Source organism: Orcinus orca, chromosome 19 (assembly GCF_937001465.1).
Source record: "Orcinus orca chromosome 19, mOrcOrc1.1, whole genome shotgun sequence".
NCBI classification, from domain to species: domain Eukaryota; kingdom Metazoa; phylum Chordata; class Mammalia; order Artiodactyla; family Delphinidae; genus Orcinus; species Orcinus orca.
In genome coordinates, this window is record NC_064577.1 from 46,095,395 (window position 1) to 46,117,439 (window position 22,045).

Below are 22,045 nucleotides of genomic sequence, written 5' to 3' on the forward strand. Positions count from 1 at the left end.
GGAGTGGACTGGGAATGCTGGGGGTAGGGTGCAAGTGAAATATTAAACAGGGTGGTCAGCCTAGGCCTCAATCAGAAAGAAAGACTTATGGATGTCTAAGGGAGGAACGTTCCAGACAGAGCAGCCAGTGCAAAGACCCTGAGGCAGGAACACGCCTGTTATGTTCAGGAATAGCAATGAGGCCACTGGCTGGAGTGATGTAGGAGAGGCGGGGAGAGAGGTCACAGGTTGGTGGGAAGGGACGCTGTGAGGGGCCTTGTAGGCTCTTGTACGATGTGTAAAGTGGAGATGTCCAGTCGGCAGTCGGATTTAGAGTTGGGGATATGTAGAGTGATGGGGTAGAGAGATAAACTTGGGAGTCATTGGCATGTAGGTGAGACTGGAAGAGATTGCCCTGGGGGTGAGTGCAAATGGAAAAGGAAATGGAGAAGAGGAAAGGACTGAGCTCCGGGGCACTCTGATGCCAAGCAGGGGAACCAGTAAGGAGACTTAGAAGGAAAGACCAGGGAGGAAGGGGAAGACCAGGAGAGTGTGGGCAGCGATCTGGGCCCATAGGGCATGGAAGGGAAGAGACCAGAACCCCGTGGAAATTGCTCGGGAAGAGGTGGGGGCCTGGGCTAGGCTGAGGGCTGAGGGGCCAGGTGGGAGGGGCCTCGTGGGAGATGTTATCATCTCAGTGTTACCCTGGAAGAAACTAAGGCCCAGAGAGGTGAAAGTCAAGCGTCTTGCCTAAGGTCACACAGGTATTGAAAGGCGTAGAGCCAGTCGTAGTGAACAACATTTATATAGTCAAAAAAGTGTGAACTGTGAATATTTATTTAACAAAAGCCTGTTATGTTTCTACATGGAAAGTTGAGGAAGTTCAAGTGGAGAGAATGTAAGAGAGGTACAGCTTTAACTTCCAGAACAAAAGAAAAGAGTGATTATCAAATAGTGGTAGATCATGTAATGATATTAAAAGCAAAAAACATAGAAGTAGCTACCAGAACAAGTTAGCATATTTGAACATACTTACCCCTGGAAAGTGGAACTAGGGGTGGGGAGTGATGAGGCAGGGTACCATTTTCTTTTCATGTACCTTTAGAATGATGTGCATGTTATAACTTTGACAAAAATAAAAATGACAATTATTTAAACTGGCAGTTAGAAGGTAGAGGGTTCTATCTTCTGGTGTTGAGTTGTCTCTAGGTGGATGGGATTGTGGGTGAGGTTTGGGTTTTTTTTTTTGGCTGCCTTGGGTCTTCGTAGCTGCGCGCAGGCTTTCCCTAGTTGCAGCGAGCAGGGGCTACTCTTTGTTGCGGTGCATGGGCTTCTCATTGTGGTGGCTTCTCTAGTTGCGGAGCACGGGCTCTAGGCACACGGGCTTCAGTAGTTGCGGCACGTGGGCTCAGTAGTCGCAGCACGTGGGCTCTAGAACGCTGTCTCAGTAGTTGTGGCGCATGGGCTTTGTTGCTCCGCAGCATATGGGATCTTCCTGGACCAGGGATCGAACCTGTGTCCCCTGCATTGGCAGGTGGATTCTTAACCACTGCGCCACCAGGAAAGTCCCTTTTTTTTTTTTAGTTGTTTATATTTTATGAGTTTCTGTAAAGACAGTCTAATACTTTGCAAGAAGGGAAAAAAAGATTAATTCATCAGTGGCCTTGAGGGAAAGTCTTTGTAAAATATGTGTTTGAATGTGTTCCCCCATCTCTTTCCAGAAAAGTTCTTAGGTGCAAAGACAAAAAGCGGACTTGTCTGCACTCAGTGGTTCCCCAAGACACAAGACTGTCAGTGCTAGAACCAGGGCAGTTCTATGCAAACTGGGGCGGTTGGTCACCCCAGCTTTGTTTACAAAGCTCTCTCCACATCCCCTTGCTCCTTTGAGTTCACACCCACTGAGGAGGTAGGTGGGGCAGGGATGGCTGCCCCCAGTTTAAAGGAGAGGCAACGAAAGCTCAGAGAGGCTCCCTATCCCTTCCCTGGGAGAGCCTTAGAGAGAAAGTGGGCTCTTCAACCCTGTGCATATATTGCTTTGATAAAATTAGTTTAAAATAAAAGAGCGGAAATCTAGAACGACAGAGAGCAGACCAGTGTTTGCCTGGGAGGGATGGGCCGCAGAGGGGCACGAAGGAACTCGTGGAATGGTGGATTATTCTCTGTCTTTATGGCGGGAGCGGTTCTGCAGGTGTGTATGACTGTCACTCACTGGACTGTGCACTTCAAATGGGTGCAGTTTATTGTGCTTAAATTAAACATCAGTTAGAGAGACAGAGAGAAAATATGAGGAAATGGAGCGCCCTTAGCCTCCTGGAAGAGCTCACACTCGGGACAATGCCTGCTGGTTTGCACACTTAGACTCTCATATTCACACACCTTCTGACCCCCAGAGCGCATGGGGCAGCTCTCTGGCCCAGCCCCCTCCCTGGAGCGTGAGCCCCGGGCTGCACAAGGCTGCCCCTGAATTCTTCTCTTTGTCCCCAGGACTCCAATCTGTCCGTGCACACAGACAGCCTGGACTTCACTCCCTGCTTCCAGAACTCCGTGCTGGCCTGGGTCCCCTGCATCTACCTGTGGGCTGCCCTGCCCTGCTACCTGTTCTACCTGCGGCACCGCCACCAAGGCTACATCGTTCTCTCTCGCCTCTCTAGGCTCAAGACGGTCAGCGGCTCAGGGCTCTCCTGCGGGTGGGACCAGGACCTAGGAGAGCCTCCTTTTAATGGGTCCCTTTCCCCACCCTCAGGGACTGGTCTGGGTTCCCCAGCCTCACCCTCCCTGTGCTCAGGGCCGTGGCAGCCTGCCAGTTGGGCTGAGATAATCTCTGCTTGGGGAAGTTCAGTCAAGTTCTCCAGCAATGCTCTCCCCGCCCTGGAGAAGCTTCTGGCCAGTGCCCAGCCCAGCCCTTGGGGGCAAACCTGGGCAAGTCTGTTGGTCTCAGGAGCAAAGGCTCCTCCCCAGTGGGGACCATCCCTTTCTTTGGGGATGGAGGCCCCAACATGTGCCCTGTTCATAGGCCTTGGGCGTCCTGCTGTGGTGTGTCTCCTGGATTGACCTCTTCTACTCCTTCCATGGCCTGGTCCACGGTTGGGCCCCTGCCCCCATCTTCTTTGTCACCCCCTTGGTGGTGGGGGTCACCATGGTCAGTGTGGGACCAGGGAATCTGGGTTGGGGAGGATCTCCGGTGGGTTGTGGGATTGTGATGGGGGAACCATGGGCTCTGAGGAGAAGGCTGGACACCTTAGGAGTGGGTAACCCCAGAAACGTATGGCCATGTGGCATGGGGAGGAATGGAGGCAGGTCCGGATGTGCGTGCTCCGGCCCAGCCTCCCCTGCCCTCCCTGCACAGCTGCTGGCCACCCTGCTGATCCAGTATGAGCGGCTGCAGGGGGTTCGGTCTTCGGGGGTCCTCGTCATCTTCTGGTTCCTGTGTGTGGTCTGTGGCATCATCCCCTTCCGTTCCAAGATCCTTTCAGCTTTGGCACAGGTAAGCGGAAGAGAGGAACCTGCCAGGTCCCCTGCTGTCTAGGGATTGTCCCCAGAGCTCAAGGTCACTGCTGGGTCCCAGGCTCCTCTCTTCTGCCCCTCCCCAGCTCCCTCCTCTGCTGTTCAGTCCTTTTTGTGTCATTCCCTACTTGTACCTCTGCTGAGAAGCAGACTGGTGAGCCGGGTGAGGACCGTTGTAACCCAGGGGAATGCAGCGAGATGCAGCCATTGTTGGCTGTTCGTGGGAACGTAGCAGCCACCACCAAGTACGATGTCCGTTCAGTGAGAGCAGGTGCGCAGACACGAACGGTTCTGGCTTTCCTGGAATCCCGTTGTCTTGTTCTCCCTTTTCTCCCACCTCCCTCAGTTCCTGGCCTTCCTCTGGATCTTCAGTGGTGCGCGGGCGTGGTAGGAACACTGGGGATCAATCTAGTGTCTCCGTTTCTCCATCTCAAGAGGAGGCAGTCAAGTATATTCATAGGCGCACAGGCTGGGAACAACCCACTTACTCCTTGTGATCTTGGGCAAATTCCTGAGTCATCTAGAGTCTCATTTCCTCAATTGCAGACTGAGAATCATAAGATTTCCTACCTGTTAGGGAGGGTTAGACAAGGTGATGTAGATGAGCAGGGCAAGTCTCCACAGGACAGTGGACCCCCTATGACCTTTCCCGTCTCTCAGAAGCCTCTGGGCAGGGGGACCCAGGTACCCACTTTTGCTGACTTCTACCCCAGAGGGGTCTGGTGCCCCAAAGGACTCCTTGGGGCAAGGGCTACAGGCCCAGGGCTTCCCAAGCTCTGATGCTGCTCTCCTTTCTCCCCCAGGGCAAGATCTCAGACCCCTTCCGCTTCACCACCTTCTATATCTACTTTGCCCTGGTGCTCTCTGCCCTCATCCTCTCGTGCTCCAGGGAGAAGCCACCGTTTTTCTCCCCCAAGAATATCGACCCCGTGAGTCTTAATGGAGGTGGGTGGTGGTGGGGGTGCCACAGCCCACCCCTCAGCCCAGCCCTCACCAGCATCCCCCATCCCTTCCAGTTCATTCCATCTTCATGTCACCTCCACAGTGTGCACACTGGGACTTGGAGCAGGAAGGAACAGGCCACCCTCCTCCCTCTGCTCTGCCTAGAGAGGGTGGTGTGCCCTCCTGATGCCCCCTGCCCCACTCTTGCACCTTCTAGAACCCCTGCCCCGAGGCCGGAGCTGGCTTCCTCTCCCGCCTGTCTTTCTGGTGGTTTACAAAGTGAGTTGGCTCTTCCCCAAGCCTGGGGCCCCAGGGGAGGGGGAATGGGGACGGAGAGTTGGGGGATGAGAAAGAGGAAGGGGAGCAGGCCAGGAGTCCAGGGGCCTGAGGAGCTGTGAACCCCAGTGGGCGTGGGGCAGGCGAGGGTGGGAAACCTGTCTGTTTGGGCTGGGGGCTGAGTACAGAGGCCGGTCCTGGTCCAGTTCTGATCCCAGGGCACAGGCCTGACCTGTGTCTCCAGGCCGTGGGGACGGGCCTAGGGTCCTAGAAGGAGACCGTTAGTTCCCAGCTCTTTGGTCAGGGAGAAGCTTGCAGCTGTCATTCCTTGGGCGCCCCTCAGAGCAGCTAGAGCAGGAGAACTGTGTCTGTGACCTGGGTGACAGCCTGTCAACCATATTGTACTGAGGAGGCTCCTCGGGCTGGGGCTCCATCCAGCAGGCCTTGTCATCCCCCAGCGCTGCGGCCAGCATGGATTTTGTCATCAGTGCCCAGGAGTCAGTGGGGCATCTGGGAAGGAGTGAGAAAGGGCTGGGAGTAGGAACTTGGGGTGGGAGGCAGTGACCCCCATCCTGCTCACCGTGCGAATAAAGGAACACTTTCCTTGGCCACAGCTCCCTAGGGACACCCTCCTCTCTGGAGACCCTTGTCCCCAGGCTGCTAAGCTCTGACCCAGGCTGGTGCTGCCTGTCCACTCCAGGTTGGCCATCCTCGGCTACCGGCGGCCCTTGGAGGAGTGGGACCTCTGGTGCCTGAACAAGGAGGACCGCTCCCACGTGGTGGTGCAGAGGCTGCTGGAGGAGAGGAAGAAGCAGCAAGAGCGGGCGGCGCGGTGAGGCGCCCCTCCTCCCCCGTCCCCGCGCCCCCTACCCCCACCCCTTCATACAGCCCAGGTCTCCTGCAGGCGAGGCTGGTAGACCCAGGAGATCAGATGGCTGGGCGTGGGGAGAAGAGCAGGTGCAGGTGGTCCTGGGGTGGGCAGCTCAGGCCGGGGTCAGCTCTCCCAGCGCTACTGATGCTGGAGGATGGCTGGCACTTTCGTAGCACTTACGCCGTCCCAGGCATTGTCCTCATCGTGCAGACTAACGCGGTTAATCTCCGACAGCTACTGTGCAGGTTCTGTTGCCTTTGTGTTCCGGATGAGGTCACTGAGGCACAGAGGTTTGATGATGCACCCAAGGTCCCCTAGTTGGTGGTGGCAAAGCCAGAATCCACACCCGGCCATCTGGCCCCACAGCGCTCACCACTGCCCTGCCCTGCCAGGGACTTCCCTCAGGAGGGGAAGGGGCTGGGGGAGGAAAGTTGAGGCCAGCGCCCCCTCTCAATCCTGCTTCCTGCGTGGAGGCAGTGGCTGGAAGAGATGACCCTGTGGCTAAGGGCCTGCCCACTGGCAGCCTGTCTCTGGCCGACTACCCAGCCTAGGAAGCTGAGGCTCTGAGCCCTTCTTCTTCACCCACGTCCTCCCCCGCCCCGCCCCCCAGGACCGAAACCCCTTCCACCCGCAACCTGGGGCCCAGAAATCCCATGCTGGTTCCACCTGAGCCTCTGATGGCCGACTGGCTGTGAAGGAACCGGGGACATGGACTTGCTCAGCAGTGTCTTGGGCTCATGGCTTGGAGCCTCTGGAAGACCTAATGGCCCCCAGGCTGCCTGCTGCACCCCCTCTCTGTCCCTCCATGCCACCTCCACTCCCTCCCTGCTCAGCTTGCCAGTGACTAGGCCACTGGCCAGCCCTGCCCATGTCTCCCTTCTTGTCAGCATCCTCCTGGAGCCAGCCCTGGGCAGGGCATGGAGAGGGCCACAGGTTGGGAATTGCTGGGTGTATAGTCCTTGAGGAACAGTTAGGGCACCCCTTCATATATCCTCTAGCACCTGAAGACACTTGGGGATTCTCAGCTGGAAAGTCTCATTGTCCTTCCCCCTCCCAGTTCTGAGAGCCAACGAAGGAGCTCCCCCTCCCACCTGGTCCTCGCCAGCCCCGGTGGCCCTTGGCTTCACGGAGCCCATGTGCCCATTCCTACCCACTGCTCCTTCCTCCCCGGACCAGACACCAGGCTGCGGAGGCTTCTGGGAAGAGACTGTCCAGCGAGGGAGAGGTGCTGCTGGGGGGCCGGCCCCAGGCCCGGGAGCCCCCCTTCCTGCGGGCCCTGATGGCCACCTTTGGCTCCAGCTTCCTCCTCAGCATGTGCTTCAAGCTGGTCCAGGACCTGCTGTCCTTCATCAACCCACAGCTGCTGAGGTCTCTCTCCACGCTCCCTCCCACGCAGCCCTTCCCGGGGCAAGGGGCTGGCTGGCCGGCCGGCCTTGGGGACAATGGGTAGAGAGAAGAGCCCCAGACCAGGAACCGAAGGGGCTCTCCCCACTTTCTGTGCGACCTTTGGCGAGTGGCAGAGCCTCTGCACCTCATTTCCCCATTTACATCCAACTTATCTGGACTAAGTACAACTGCCAGGTACCTGATGTATACATTAACATACATTCTCTCTTTAAATCCTCCTGACAATCCTACAGAGAGGTGCCCTTTTCCCGTTTTACAAACAAGGAAGCAGAAAAACGAAAAACAATCCAGAAAATGAGGAAATAGGAACTCAGAGAGGTGAAGTGACTTGGCCAAGGGTACACAGCTGGGAAAGATGGATTTGAGTCCAGGGCTCTGAACTCCATCTGCGGTGCTCTTTCCAGATGATAGGCTCCGCCATCTATCACGTGAGTGGCTTGGGCTAGAAAGAGCTCTCAAATGAGGGGATGGGAAGGAGCTAGCAGCTGAGCCCTCAATCCTTTGGCCCTCCAGTCATACATTTGTGCATTCATTCATTCAGTGAACATATTTTGAGCCCTCAGGTCCCAGAATGGTGCCAGACACTAGGTATACAAAGATAACTAAGATATGGTCTTAAAGTCTTGTGGGAGAAACCAATGTGTAAGTCTATTAGAGCACAGTGTGGGCGGAGGTGTACTTAGGTGTCTGAAAAAAAACCCAGAGGAGCAAGGGAGCCAGCCTGGGAAGGGGCAGGGTATACTTGCCAGCCAGAGAGCTTATCAAGTTTGGAAAGACAGGCAATTTGCTGACTAGGTGAGGAAGGAGGGGAAGGTGCAAAGTCACAAAGGCCTGAAACAGCATAACTCAGGAACTCCAGGAACTTCTGAATGCTGTGGCGGCGGTTGGGGGGGGAAGTGACCAAAGTGAGGGGCAGGACAACAAAGGGAGGGAGGGAGAGCTAAAGAAAACCTTGAAAGATTTGAAGCCAGGGAGGGGTGTCTGGTTTTCATTCTGGAAGGATCTCCTGCCAGTAGTGTGGGGGAGGCAGGGCAGGGTGGCCACATGGAAGTGGGCCAACCAGGTCCAAGGAAAGTCCAGGTCAGGAATGAGAAAGGATTCAGGAGCTACTCTCTGGAAATGAGTGTTGGTGCCAGGGAGAGGGAGGGGGAAAAGGTGACCTGGGTTCTGGCCTGCGTAGCTGGAGGATGATGGACCTTTTGCTGAGATGGTGAACTCAGCAGGAAGAGAGACCTGGGCCCTGGGCAAGGAGGTGAGGGGCATTTTGGCCATTTGGGACCTGAGTTGCTGGAGATTCCCAGCTAGCTGGAGATCACATTTGCAGAGGCATCGGGTGGAAGCCCAGGGTCCCATATCTGTGGCTAACCTCTCCCAGAGAGCCCGTGCAGAGGCCCCAGACGGAGCCCTAGGGCATTCTGGCAGGTATGGGTGAGCAGAAGACTAGTGTGGGGGGACGAAGTGGGGAAAAGAACCCAGATTGTGGAGCAGGGCACAGAGAACCCTTATGGGGGAAGGCGTGGTCTCCAGTGAAGCAAGTTGACCAGTAAAATAGAGCCTGAGGAAGGCAACGTGGAGTTTGTGGGTGACTTTGCCAGGAACAGAGGCTGCGACACAAGGGAAGGGCCTGAGAATAGGGTTTCTGCAGTGGAGACGGGGCCAGTGGAGGTCTAGAAACTTCCTATAAAGGTTCTTAGTTTTCCAGGGTAACAGAGTACCACAAACTGGGTGGCTGAAAACAGAAGTGTATTCTTTCACAGTTCTGGAAGCCAGAGGTCTGAAATCAAAGTGTCAGTGGGTAGGTTCCTTCTAGAGGCTCTGAGTGAGACTCTGTTCCACGCCTCCCAGGTGCTGGTGGGGCTGGCAGTCCTTGGCATTCCTAGGCTTAGAGACTCATCGCTCCGATCTCTGCCTCCATCTTTGCATGGCATCCTCCTGTGTGTGTGTGTGTGTGTCTGCATCCGTGTCTCTGTGTGCAAACCTCCCTCTCTTTTCTCTTATAAAGACACCAGTCACTGGATTATGGGCCACCCTACTCCAATAGGACCTTATCTTAACTTGATTACGTCTGCAAAGACCCTGTTTCCAAATAAGGTCACATGCACAGGTACCAGGGGTTATGACTTGAAATGTCTTTGGGGGAGTTACACCCAACCCACAGCAGAAGAAGCCTGGCCATGACTATGGAGGTTGCTCCATGGGGCCAAGGGGAGGTTTGTCCTAACATGGAAGAGACTTGGTCATGTCAGTCGGCCAAGGCACAGAGCTGCCAGTGGAGAGGAGGATACTGAAGACCAGGAGAAAAAGGGGGCCAACGACGAAACACGTTCCTGAGGAGGCAGGTGGGATCCAGGGCTTGGGGGGCAGGACCCGGCGTGGAAAGTTGAAAGGACGCCTCCTGTCCTGAGGCAGGACGAAAGGAAGAGGGCAAGTGTTTGCAGGGAAGTTTGTAGTTGGCAGGGAGTTCTCAGTGGGAAGATTTAAGTGGGCAGCTGCTGAGAGAGGTGGGGGGTGAGGACAGGTGAGAGGACAAGAGGTGAAAAGGACTGCGGGAGAGGAAGTAGATTAGGGCCCCGGAGAAGGTCACTGGGCAGCGTGGGAGGTCGCTGATATTGAGATGGGTGGATGTGAGGGGCGAGGGTCTGTGTGGTCACGCAGTGGACTTCAGAGCCCTCGGCAGCCCAGAAGAAGGTGCAGGAAAGTGTAATCAATGGACATGTTGCACTGCTTCCTGCCACATGGTCCAAGGAGGCAAGAAAGGCAGGCCGGTGAGGCAGGTGGCCAGAGGGTGATAAAGGGGTGGGTGGTGGGGGGCCATGGTAGGCAGGAAAGGAGGTGGAGGCAGAAAGGAGTAAGGGTGGAGGGCTTGAGGCAGCTCTGCGCCAAGTCCCCCTGGTCTGGGTGGGGGTGTGGAGGGCCAGCAGCCTCCCCCTGAGAGGTTTCAGAGGCAGGGGCAGAGTGGAGGCTGAGGGGAAAGGGGAGCAGCAGTAGAGGGAGTAGACTGGGGGAGCCCTGCCCACCCTCATGCCTCTCTCCTCACCTTCCAGCGTCCTGATCAGATTTATTTCAAACCCCACGGCCCCCACCTGGTGGGGCTTTCTGGTGGCCGGGCTGATGTTCGTGTGCTCCGTGACGCAGACTCTGATCTTACACCAGTATTACCACTGCATCTTTGTGATGGGGTTGAGGTTTCGCACGGGCATCATAGGTGTCATCTATAGGAAGGTCAGCTGGAGCAGGGCGTGGGGGGCTGGGGAGGCCAGCCCTGGGGAGCTTTGGAGAGACTCGCGGGCCCAGTCCCTCACCCTGCTGTCCACCTGCAGGCTCTGGTCATCACCAATTCAGTCAAACGTGAGTCCACTGCGGGAGAAATTGTTAACCTCATGTCAGTGGACGCCCAGCGCTTCATGGATGTTGTCCCCTTCATCAACCTGCTGTGGTCAGCACCTCTGCAGATGATCCTGGCAGTGTACTTCCTCTGGCAGGTGACTCTTCTTTTTGTTTTTTTAATAAGTTTATTATTTATTTTTTGGCTGTGTTGGGTCTTTGTTGCTGTGCACGGGCTTTTCTCTAGTTGCGGCAAGCGGGTGCTACTCTTCCTTGCGGTGCACGGGCTTCTCATTGCGGTGGCTTCTCTTGTTGCAGAGCACGGGCTTCAGTAGTTGTGGCTCACGGACTCAGTAGTTGTGGCTTTCAGGCTCTAGGGTGCAGGCTCAGTAGTTGTGGCTCATGAGCTTAGCTGCTCTGCGGCGTGTGGGAATCTTCCTGGACCAGGGCTCGAACCCGTGTCCCCTGCACTGGCAGGCGGATTCTTAACCACTGCGCCACCAGGGAAGTCCTGGCAGGTGACTCTTGAACCCTGATCTCTGCCCCCTTCCTCTGACCTTCTCCTTCCTTCAGATGGGACAAGAGAGGGTTATTCTGGGTCAGCAGAGGGGTGGGGGACGGGACTGTGAGGATGCTGGTGTCTTTCTGGCCTGTGTGATAATCCTTCTCACAGAACCCAGGGGAGGGAAGAGGGACTTGGAGGCAAGGTGGGTGTGACTCTGACTGTCATTGCCTGCCTGTATTTGCCTTCCTGTGTGTCTGGACACCCTTCTATGTCTGCCTGTTTGTCCCTATCTCTTGTCGTTATCTGACGGCTGGCTGTTTTTGCAAATGTTTTCGTCATTTTGGCTTTATCTGTGTGTCTGCTTTTTGCTGTCCATCTGTTTGGCTGACCACCATCTTTTGCTTCTTGCCCTTCCCTGCATTTCAGGTCAATAGGCCTTTGCCTGTTGGGTTCTCTCTATATACTCTGTCTGTCTGTCTAGTCTATCTATTGTGCCTCCTCAGAACCTGGGTCCCTCTGTCCTGGCTGGAGTCGCTCTCATGGTCTTGCTGATTCCGCTCAATGGAGCCGTGGCTGTGAAAATGCGTGCGTTCCAGGTGGGTGCTAGCAACTGCGCTGCTCCTGCCTGGAGCCTTGGCCAGGTACCTGGCGGAGAGCAGTCACTAACCTGGGCTTTACCAACTACCTTGCTCACCGAGTACAGACGGCTCCAAGCCACTTTCACAAACCTTAGCTTATTCTAGCCCCCAACCCTGAGAGGGTTTTAGAAACATTCTCATTTTGCAGCTGAGGAACCAAGGCTCATTATTTATTTGCAAACATTTCCTGATGTCTTCCCTAGCTTCCCACTGTACATAGGATAAATGGCAAATTCCCTACCGCCACCCACCAGGCCCCTGCTCACCTTTCAATCCCTCACCCCCTGGGATATGGCCAAGTTTCATCCGGTATGGCCTTTCTTTTCTCCAAATCAACAAGCTCTGAATACCTCTGGGCTACCATACGTACTGTTCCCTGGAATGTGCTTCACCCTTCCTTCCTTGCCCAGTTCCCTCCCTTCCTTCACCTCCCAGCATAAACTCTGATTTCCCAGTCCCTACCCCATTATTCTCTCCCAGAATCCTGTAACTCCCATCGGAGTATGCGTAATAATTTAGTAAGCATTTATTCAGGTGGTTGTTTGCTTCCTGTCTACCTCGCCCATCAGACTGTCAGCTTCACGATGGCCAGGGCCTTGAGTTGTTCTTCATTATCTGCCCTACATCTAACACATGGCCTGGCACATAATAGGCACTCAATAAGTTGGGGTGAATGAATAGATTGATTTGGCGTGCTGCACCCTGGGTTATAGGGACTGGAGAACAAAGAGGAATAAGGGATCTATTCCCTTAGGCTCACATCGAGTTGAGGCAACATACATGCACAGGGTCCCCTGTGAGAACGTGCCTTAGAAACCCAGAGAAGGGGCAGCGGGTGCTGCCTGTGAGGGTCAGTGATGGGGCACTGAGACTGGAGCTGGATTTTGATCCAGCAGAGAAGAGGGTAGGTCGGGCCGGGCATTCCAGGCTGGGGTGCAGCACAGGCAGGCGGGGAGGAACGGTGAGCAGTCCGGCTGCCGTGTGTGTGAGTGCAGGGAAGGTGTGAGCCCCTGTGGGTGGAGGTCTGGGGAGGGGCTCGGGGTGTGCACTTTCCACACTCTCCGTAGGTAGAGCAAATGAAACTCAAGGACTCACGCATCAGGCTGATGAGCGAGATCCTGGGCGGCATCAAGGTGCTGAAGCTGTATGCCTGGGAGCCCAGCTTCCTGAAGCAGGTGGAGGACATCCGGCAGGAGGAGCTCCGGCTGATGCGCCAGGCTGCCTACCTCCATGCCACGTCCACTTTCATCTGGATCTGCACCCCCTTCCTGGTGAGGCGCCCCTGCCTGGGCTGGCGTCCCGCCTCCTGCCTGGCCGGCCTGGGCCCCTGGACCCTGCAGACGCCACCCTGACACCCATCCCCACCCCTGCCCAGGTGACCCTGACCACCCTCGGGATGTACGTGTCCGTGGACAAGAACAACGTGCTGGATGCTGAGAAGGCCTTTGTGTCCGTGTCCCTGTTCAACATCTTAAAAATTCCCCTCAACATGCTGCCCCAGTTAATCAGCAACTTGGCCCAGGTAATGCTGGATAGGGCCGGGGGTTCTGCTGGAGTGTGGGCAGGTTGATGGGGTCACTTAGGGTCAGGGGATAATCAGGGAGAGTTACTGGAATCGGGGGAGGGCCATTTGGCATTATGAAGAATTGTTCCCAGTTGAATGAGGTCATTAGAGTCAGGGGCCATTTGGAGTCAGAGGACATCAGGTAAGGTCCTTGGAAACCCAAGTTCTGGAGACAGCCTCCTGTTACCAGCCTGGACCCTTTCTTTGGCTGTGGGAGCCAGCCAAGACTCAGTCATGGGAGGGGCCCTAGCACCAGCCTCTGGGCCCTCAGGGGGCCCAGCCTCACCCAGGAAGTTGGGGGCCAGCAAGGGTAAGAGGAGATGGTACAGGAAGAGCACAGCTCCCCGGGCTGACCCGCACCCTTCTGCATGCAGACCAGTGTGTCTCTGAAACGGATCCAGCATTTCCTGAGCCAAGATGAACTTGACTCCCAGTGTGTGGAAAGAAAGACCATCACCCCAGGTCCAGACAGCCTCTATCTGGGTTGCCCTTGCCCCAGCCACTGCTCCAGAAAATTCTCTGTTCCAAGCTTTTAACTTTTCTCCTGTGACCCCCTTTTCTTCATCCTCTTTTCGTATCTGCTCTCACTCTGTGCCCGCCTTCTTCCTCTTCTGGCTCTTTTCTCTCCTCTCGTCGTCCCTCTCCAGGCCTCCCCCACCACCTTCTTTCCCTAGGGCTCCCCCTGCTCCTCCCCAGGACTTCCTGTCTCCCCTCCCTCCCCCCCACAAGATTCCCTGCCCTCCCCCTAGGGCTTCCCACACCTCTCCCCACCCAGGGATCCTCCTCGCCTTGCCCTGGGCCCCCTGACGCTGTACACCTCTGTCCTCCCAGGCTATACTGTCACCATACACAATGGCACCTTCACCTGGTCCCAGAACCTACCACCCACCCTGCACAGGTACCAGCTTCCCCTTCCCTCCTCAGCTGCCTAAAGTGAGCCAAAGGTCAGATCAGTAGCGGAACCCAACCCCACTCTCACGCTTCAGTCTTTGGCCTGAGAAGCAGGAAGAGCCTCAGCTTGCCAGGGTGGTGTCTGAAAGGGAGGAGGGCTTGGGTCTCCAGGTGGAAGGTGGGGGACCAAAACCCTGATTCCAGGGCTTCCCTGGTGGCGCAGTGGTTGGGAGTCTGCCTGCCGATGCAGGGGACGCGGGTTCGTGCCCCGGTCCGGGAGGATCCCACATGCTGCGGAGGCTGGGCCCGTGAGCCATGGCCGCTGAGCCTGCGCGCCCGGAGCCTGTGCTCCGCAACGGGAGAGGCCACAACAGTGAGAGGCCCGAGTACCGCAAAACAAACAAACAAACGAACAAAAAACAACCCTGATTCCTCCTCTGACTGGGCTACTTGTCTTCTTGCCCCCAGCCTAGATATCCAGGTGCCAAAAGGGGCACTAGTGGCTGTGGTGGGGCCTGTGGGTTGTGGTAAGTCCTCCCTGTTGTCTGCCCTGCTGGGAGAGATGGAGAAGCTGGAAGGCAAGGTGTATATGAAGGTGAGAGGGGCAGGGACTCCTGGGAAGGGAAGCTTGGCCAGGCCTTGGGCAAACCCCGAGGTAACCTTCTCCTTTGGCCAGGGCTCCGTGGCCTACGTGCCCCAGCAGGCTTGGATACAGAATTGCACTCTTCAGGAAAACGTGCTGTTTGGCCAAGCCCTGGACCCCAAGCGGTACCAACAGGCTCTGGAGGCCTGTGCCCTGCTAGCTGACCTGGAGGTGCTGCCTGGTGGGAGCAAGACAGAGATCGGAGAGAAGGTAGGCTCCTCTTCCATCCTCTGGGGAGTTAGCACATATAGCTGCCCACCTCAATCCAGCCCAGGTCCAGATATGCATTCATTCATTCATTCATTCACACATTCATGTAGTATCATGCCTAGCTGTGTGCTAGGCACTGGTGAAACAGAGCTATTACTGGGGGAAACTGACTTGTAAACAGGTAGGTGCTGTAGAATGTCCTGAGGGCCAGGCTGAAGGCCTGTGCAGGGTACGGGAAGGCAGTAACGGGGTGGTCTGCATAAGGAAAAGCATCACTTTTGAGCTGAATCTTAATAGCTAAGGAAGAAGCTCTCATCATTCATCAGATTTTATTACCTACCTACTTTATGCCAGGCAATATTATACAGTAGTAAATACACCAGACTAAAATCTCTGCCTTCATATAGCTTACATTCTACTGGGGGAAAGAGATGATAGCAAGATGAATCAGTAAAATATATAATATTAGATAAACGCTAAGGGGAAAGAATGAAACAGGGAAGGGATATAGGAGTATGTGCAGGGTTGTATTGTTAGTGTGCTTTGGGAAAACCTCACTGAGAATCGGAGACTTGAACAAAGTGAGGGAGTGGTCCGTATCTTCGAACATGAAGCCCTGTCTGAGACATTTGAGGCAGAGAGAGCAGTAAGTGCAAAGGCCCTGAGGCAGGAGTGTGATTGGGGCATTTAAGAACCAGCAAGAAGAACAATGTGGATGGAGTGGAATGAGCAGGGATGAGGAGGAGATGAGGTCAGTGAGGTGTCCAGGCAGCCAGGTCACATTGGGCCTTGGAGACCACTGTAAGAACTGTGGCTTTTACCAAGTGATGGAAAGCCTTTGAAAGCCGAGGGATGGTGGGTGGACTGGCATTTCTGTGCAATTTGGTGTGACTGGAGGTTAGAAGGGGTGTGGCAGAAACAGGGTAAGGTAGAGCCTTGAAGACTTTGATTAAGGTTTTGGCCTTTACCCTAAAAACCATGGGACATCAGTGGAAGTTTTTATTTTTTAATTAATTTATTAATTTTTAACAGTCGCAAAATATACATAACATAAATCTTTACCTTAGAAATCCTTTTAAGTATATAGGTCAGTAGTGTTAAATACACTCACATTGTTGTACAGGCAATCTCCAGACCTCTCTTTATCTTGCAAAACTAAAACTCTACCCATTAAACAGCAACTTTTACTTATCCATTCATCCATCAATAGATACTTGGGTTGCTTCCGCCTTTCAGCTATTGTGAGTAAAGCTGCTATGGACACGGGTGTGCAAAGATCTTTTCAAGACCCTACTTTCAATTCTTTTTAGTACGTACCCAGAAGTGGAATTGCTAAATCATAATTCTATTTTTTTTTTTTTGAGGAACTGCCATACTATTTTCCATAATGGCTGCACCATTTAACATTCCCACCCACAGTACACAAGGTCTCCAACTTCTACACATTCTGGACAGCACTTGTTGTTTTCTGGGGTGGTTGTTTGGTTTTTTGTCTTTGTTTTTTGGTAGTAGTCGTCCTAATGGATGTGAGGTGGTATCTCACTGAGGTTTTGATTTGCATTTCCCAGTGATTAGTAATGTTGAGCATCTTTTCACGTGTCTATCGGTAGTTTGTATATCTTCTCTGGAGAAGTGTCTGTTCAAGTCCTTTGCCCAGATTTTATTGAAGTTGTTTGGTTTTTTGTTGTTGAGTTGTAGGAGTTCTTTATACATACTAGATATTAACCCCCTATCAGATATATGAGTTGCAAATATTTTCTCCTCTTCTGAAGGTTGTCTTTTCACTCTGCTGATTGTGTCCTTTGATGCACAGAAGTTTTCAATTTTAATGTGATCCAATTTTTCTATTTTTACTTTTGTTGCTTGTGCTTTTAGTGTCTTATCCAAAAAAATCATTGCCAAGTCCAATGTCATGAAACTTTTCCCTTGTGTTTTCCTCTGAGTTTTATAGCTTCACCTCTTTTTTTATATACTAAAGATTTCAGTGTCTCAAAGCAAAGACATCCTCTTACATAACTATAGTTGAGTTATCAAAATCAAGAAATTTATCATTAATACAGTATTATTATCTAATTGATTGTCTGACATTTGAAATGTCATCATTTGTCCCAGTAATGTCTTTTTTAGCTATTTTCTTTCCTGGTCTAGGGTTCAATCCAGGATCATGAGTTCCATTTAGTTGTCATATCTCTTTATTCTCAATCAATCTGGATAATTCCTCAGTCTTTGTCTTTTAGAACATCAACACTTTTGAAGAGTACAGGCCAGTTATTTTGCAGAATGTTTCTCCATCTGAACACGATTAGATTCGGAATATATTTTTTTTGGGAAAAGCCAAAGAAGTAACGTTGTGTCCTTCTTGGTGCGTCGTATCAGGAGGCACACGATGTCAGTTCATGCGTTACTGACAATGTTAACTTTGATCTCTTGATTGAGGTGGTATTGTCTACTGATGATTTCATTTTATAACTTTCATTGATGATTTTTGCCTGAGTCAGTGTTTACTATGATGTTGGCCAAATGTTGATTTTCTAACTCCATTCCTTCTATAGTTATTAGTTGACTTATTACTTATTCATTAATTTTTTTATATCAACGTGGGCTCATGGATTCTTATTTGATTCAATGTGTTATAATCCATTACCATCATTTTTTACCTTGACGTTCAACTTGTCAGTGAAGAGTTTTAAGCAGGGACAGGAATTGCGTTTTGAAAAGCTGCCCTGGCTGCAGTGTGGAGGGGCCCAAAGGCAAAGGAACCAGTGAGGGGGCTCTCGTGGTGCCCTGGGGAAATGGGGGCCTGAGCCTGGCAGTCGGGATGGGAAATTTTTAAGTAGGAGTCCGAGATTATAGGAACCCAGAGTAGACCTCCTGATCTACGATACAACTCCACCTTCCCATCTCTCCTGGACCCACACTGACCTCGCACACACAAGTCTGATTTAGTGCCCAGAACATAGTAGCACTGGAGAAAGACTGGTTGGTTGAATGCAGGCACGTTCACGCGTCTCAGTCACTACAGCTTCCATGTCCACCCCTTGCTTCTCAGCAGCTCCAGCTCCCAACCCACATTTGTTCTACCCAGGGGTCAGTTTCTCAGGGTACCCCCAAAGAGCTGGGCCTGTTCCAGAGGGAATGAGGAAAGCTGGTGGTAGGAAAGCAGGCTATACTTCTGGGGTCTGCCCTCTAGGCCCAGCCCTGCTGCTGTGTGCCTCAGTTTCTGCATAATGGGTTTAAGGAGTGAACTTACCTCCCCTCTGAATTCTGGGGTGGATGCTGGGTTTCCATCCTTGCTTTTGCCCTTAATAGTTTGGGACCCTGGACAAAGTCATTAACGTCTTGAGCTCTAGTTTCTTCATCTAGAAAGTGGGGCTAATGATACCTTCCTGGAAAGACTGACAAGAGGACCAAATGGGATAATTGTTATGAAAGTCATCTGTGAACCGTATGGTTGATGGGAGACTGAAAGTTCTGTTAAGGACCTCCTGGGGATTTCCAGCCTCCCAGAGTATGAAGGTGGAAGGCAGGGAAACCAGTTGGGCGGGAGCACGATGTCCTCACCTGCCCTGGGAGGACTCTGAGAGCCACCACCCCTTCCTCCATGGCCTTAGAGCTTCCCAGGTACAGGACCAGGCATATGAAATGTGAATTTAGAGGTCTGCCTTTTTGAATGACAATAGACAGAGCCCTTGTCCCCCTTGTGATGGCCTGACTCCCTTCTACCCAATACACACCTCTCACCTCCCTCCTCCAACCCATCCAGGGCATTAACCTGTCTGGGGGCCAGCGTCAGCGGGTCAGTCTGGCCCGAGCTGTTTACAGTGATGCTGACATTTTTTTGCTGGATGACCCGTTGTCAGCCGTGGACTCCCACGTGGCCAAACATATCTTTGACCAAGTCATTGGGCCAGAAGGTGTGCTGGCAGGAAAGGTGAGTCCTCCCAGAGGCTAAGCTGGCTAAGGTGAGGTCTAGGGCCACAGGAGAAGACTGGTGGGAGGCCAAGGGGTTCGGGTGAGACCTGGAGGTATGGAGGGCCTGAGGAACAGGAGCATGGGCTGGGCAGTGGGGGAAACCTGGGGCGGGGGTGGGGGACGGTGCCCCTCAGGCACTGAGGCAGCTGCGGTGAGCACGGGGTGAGTCCCTGATGTATCTGCTCATGCTGCCGGCACACAGCACCTCACACTCGCTCCGTGCCAGGGGTGTGTGCTGAGGGCAGTGGGAGTGATAGCCTGCTGCCTTCTCCCCAGACACGGGTGCTAGTGACGCATGGCATCAGCTTCCTGCCCCAGACGGACTTTGTCATAGTGCTAGCTGACGGGCAGGTGTCTGAGGTCGGCACTTACGCGGCCCTGCTGCAGCGCAACGGCTCCTTCGCCAGCTTTCTCCACAACCATGCACCCGATGAGGGCAAGAAGCACCAGGAGGCCGACAGCAGGACCGGTATCTGCCATTCTTGGCCCTCCGTATTCCCCTGCCCTCCCAGCATCTCCCCTGTCCTGGAGCCTCTGAGTGTCTGTGGACAGGCCCAGTGTTTCACAAGGGAGGTTCTGGGGAACTTGGACCATCTGCGTGATGTCAGACATCACCAGCAGGGAAAGTGAAGTGGATGGATTCAAGCCCTTCCTCCTCATCTGCCTTCATGTGTCAAAAGGGCCTAAGGGCCCAGGCCCAGCTTGTACGGCAAAACTGTTTCACAGATGAACTGTTTAGTAAATGTGCAAATGCTTGGAAAAGTCATTTATTTATCAACAAATATTTATTGAGCAATTACTATGTCCAGGCACTATTCCAGGCGCTGAGACAGCAATGAACAAACAGAAAAATCCCTGTCCTCGCGGAGCATATTGAGACCCCTTTGTTGTCCAGTCCTGGCTCCCCAGCCCCAGGCTCCCGGCTGGCTCACAGACCTTCTCCTGGGCTTTCTCTCCTACTTCCGGATATGCAGCTAACATGTCTCGAGCATTTACTAAGGGCTATGCCCCTTGCAAGCTCTTGACACACATTCTTTCCTTTAATCCTCACAAGGACACAATGAAGTAGGTACTATTATTATCCCCATTTTCATGCCTGCCTAAACCCATGCGGTGAGGAAGTGGGATTTTAGCTCAGCCGGTCTGACTCTAGAGCCCAAGCTCCTGACCCTTATATTTGAACCCCCTTCTACGTAGTCCCTGATGGGACGCTTTTCTTCCTGTCTGACCTAAGTCTTTCTTGCCACCCTTTTTCTTTCCAACACGAAATTCGTCGTTTATTTTTATTGTTATTCTTGCTCACCTCTCACCTCGCCTCTGGCTTGTCCATTCAGGCCTCTTCATTGGAGTGGGGCGGGGCATACCAGGGGCCTGCGGGGTGAGCTAGCCAAGCTCTCCTTTCTGCCTCCCCGCTGCAGCCTTGGAGGACAAAGAGGTTGAGGAGGTGCTGCTGACTGAGGACCCGCTCAGCAACCACACAGACCTGACGGTTCATGAGCCAGTGACATACGAGGTCCAGAAGCAGTTTATGAGGTGAGCACCTGGGAGCTCTCAGCCCCCGGGAGACGGTACCAGGGCTCCCAAGCCCTGACGGGGGGCGCAGGTGGGCGTTCTCCCTGACACACCCCAGGCCTCCGGCTGCAGCCTGAACCTCCTTCTGGGGCTCTGTCTGTGGCTGTGCTGGAGGCCTCCTCCCTGGGCCTGACCAGTTGCCTCCGCAGACAGCTGAGTGCCATGTCCCTGGAAAGAGAGGGCCAGGGTCGGCCTGTGCCCAGGAGGCGCCTGGGTGCGGCAGAAAAGGTAGTGCAGGCAACAGAGGCAAAGGCGAGCCATGTGCTGACCCAGGAGGAGAAGGTGGAGATGGGCACTGTGAGTAGCTTGGGATGGAGAGGGTGGGCAGGCCCCTAGCAGTCCTGGGGCTCACCGGAGTCCTCTGTGCAACCGCTGTGGCCATGCAGGTGAAGCTGAGTGTGTTCTGGGATTACGCCAGGGCCGTGGGGCTCTGTGCCATGCTGGCCATCTGTCTGCTGCACGGGGGTCAAAGTGCGGCTGCCATTGGGGCCAACGTTTGGCTCAGTGCCTGGACCGGTGAGGCTGTGGTGAACGGCCAGCAGAACAACACCTCCCAGAGGCTGGGCGTCTACGCCGCCTTGGGAATTCTGCAAGGTGAGCCTGCAGAGATACCTAGAAGGGGCTACGGTGGCCCCTTCCTCATCTCTGGGCTGCTGGGTCCCCCAAACCACGCCCTTGCCTCTGAATCTCTCTCCACTGTCGCAGCCCCAGGGACTCCCTAACCCACCCTAGCAGTCTACCTGCCTCTGGCCCCGTCTAGCTCATCCTAGCCATGCTGGGCCTCTTAGCCTGCCTAGTTCACCGAGGCTCTCCCGCATCTCGGAACCTGCCCCTGCCTGCCTGCCACCTGGCCCAGGTGAACGAGCGCCCCTCTCCTCCTCCACCAGGGCTCCTGGTGATGCTGTCGGCCATCATGATGGCGGTGGGAGGCGTCCAGGCTGCGCGCTTGCTTCACCAGGCACTGCTGCACAACAAGATGCGCTCGCCACAGTCCTTCTTCGATACGACGCCCTCAGGCCGCATCCTCAACCGCTTCTCCAAGGACGTCTACATCATCGACGAGGTTCTGGCTCCCACCATCCTCATGCTGCTGAATTCCTTCTACAACTCCATCTCCACCCTCGTGGTCATCGTGGCCAGCACGCCACTCTTCGCTGTGGTCATCCTGCCTTTGGCTGTCCTCTACCTCTTGGTGCAGGTGTGCCCTGAGTGGGTGGGCGTGGCTTTTGGGGGGCATGGCCGTTGCGTGGCCGGGGCTCTCCCGGGGGCCACCAGTGGTGGGATGTAGGGAGGTCAGGCCCCGCAGCTTCACAGCTGGATTTGGTTCAGTAAATACCTCTTTGAAACTCATTTTCCTCCCATGTAAAATAGAATCATAGAGCCTACCTCACAGAGTTGTTGATAAGATAAAATGAAATCCTTGTAAATTGTGACTGGCCCTAGAACTCCTTCCTGCTGGCTAAATATTGTCAACAGTTTGAGACACATTATCCTTCCCTTCTTTTTAGATATATCTAAACTTACGTACATGTTTTTAACATGGATGAGTTGATGACATTCAGATACAGCTACCTATAAAAGGCATTTGTGTTGCTGAGCCCTTATCCTGCCATTAATTAATCAGTCCATGAAGGTAATCCACAGGTGGCCAGAAGCTTAGGCCTGTGTGTGAAGACTGTGCTCTGTGCTGGGACGGGGGACTCTCAGATGCAAATCCTACATGGCCCTGGCCATCTTGGGGCCCACA

At 53.9% G+C, this 22,045-nt stretch overlaps 1 protein-coding gene across 6 annotated transcripts in view; it reads left to right on the forward strand.

Moving 5' to 3' along the window:
* The window catches only part of ABCC3 (ATP binding cassette subfamily C member 3), a 43,340-nt gene that overhangs the window by 10,018 nt on the left and 11,277 nt on the right, over positions 1–22,045 (forward strand). For 3 of the 6 annotated variants that reach the window (XM_004282863.4, XM_033410992.2, XM_049702657.1), the window contains exons 2-23: positions 2,464–2,640; positions 2,993–3,118; positions 3,326–3,463; positions 4,287–4,412; positions 4,643–4,704; positions 5,402–5,533; positions 6,749–6,940; positions 10,024–10,201; positions 10,300–10,461; positions 11,312–11,404; positions 12,514–12,717; positions 12,822–12,968; positions 13,385–13,472; positions 13,842–13,908; positions 14,370–14,496; positions 14,578–14,754; positions 18,518–18,685; positions 19,003–19,195; positions 20,145–20,259; positions 20,448–20,595; positions 20,685–20,892; positions 21,186–21,496. In XM_004282863.4, coding sequence (XP_004282911.2) covers positions 2,464–2,640; positions 2,993–3,118; positions 3,326–3,463; positions 4,287–4,412; positions 4,643–4,704; positions 5,402–5,533; positions 6,749–6,940; positions 10,024–10,201; positions 10,300–10,461; positions 11,312–11,404; positions 12,514–12,717; positions 12,822–12,968; positions 13,385–13,472; positions 13,842–13,908; positions 14,370–14,496; positions 14,578–14,754; positions 18,518–18,685; positions 19,003–19,195; positions 20,145–20,259; positions 20,448–20,595; positions 20,685–20,892; positions 21,186–21,496 — 3,339 coding nt within the window. Of the gene's footprint in view, positions 1–2,463; positions 2,641–2,992; positions 3,119–3,325; positions 3,464–4,286; positions 4,413–4,642; positions 4,705–5,401; positions 5,534–6,748; positions 6,941–10,023; positions 10,202–10,299; positions 10,462–11,311; positions 11,405–12,513; positions 12,718–12,821; positions 12,969–13,384; positions 13,473–13,841; positions 13,909–14,369; positions 14,497–14,577; positions 14,755–18,517; positions 18,686–19,002; positions 19,196–20,144; positions 20,260–20,447; positions 20,596–20,684; positions 20,893–21,185; positions 21,497–22,045 lie in introns of those variants that run through there. The other 3 variants (XM_049702658.1, XM_033410993.2, XM_033410994.2) reach the window with 3 other exon arrangements.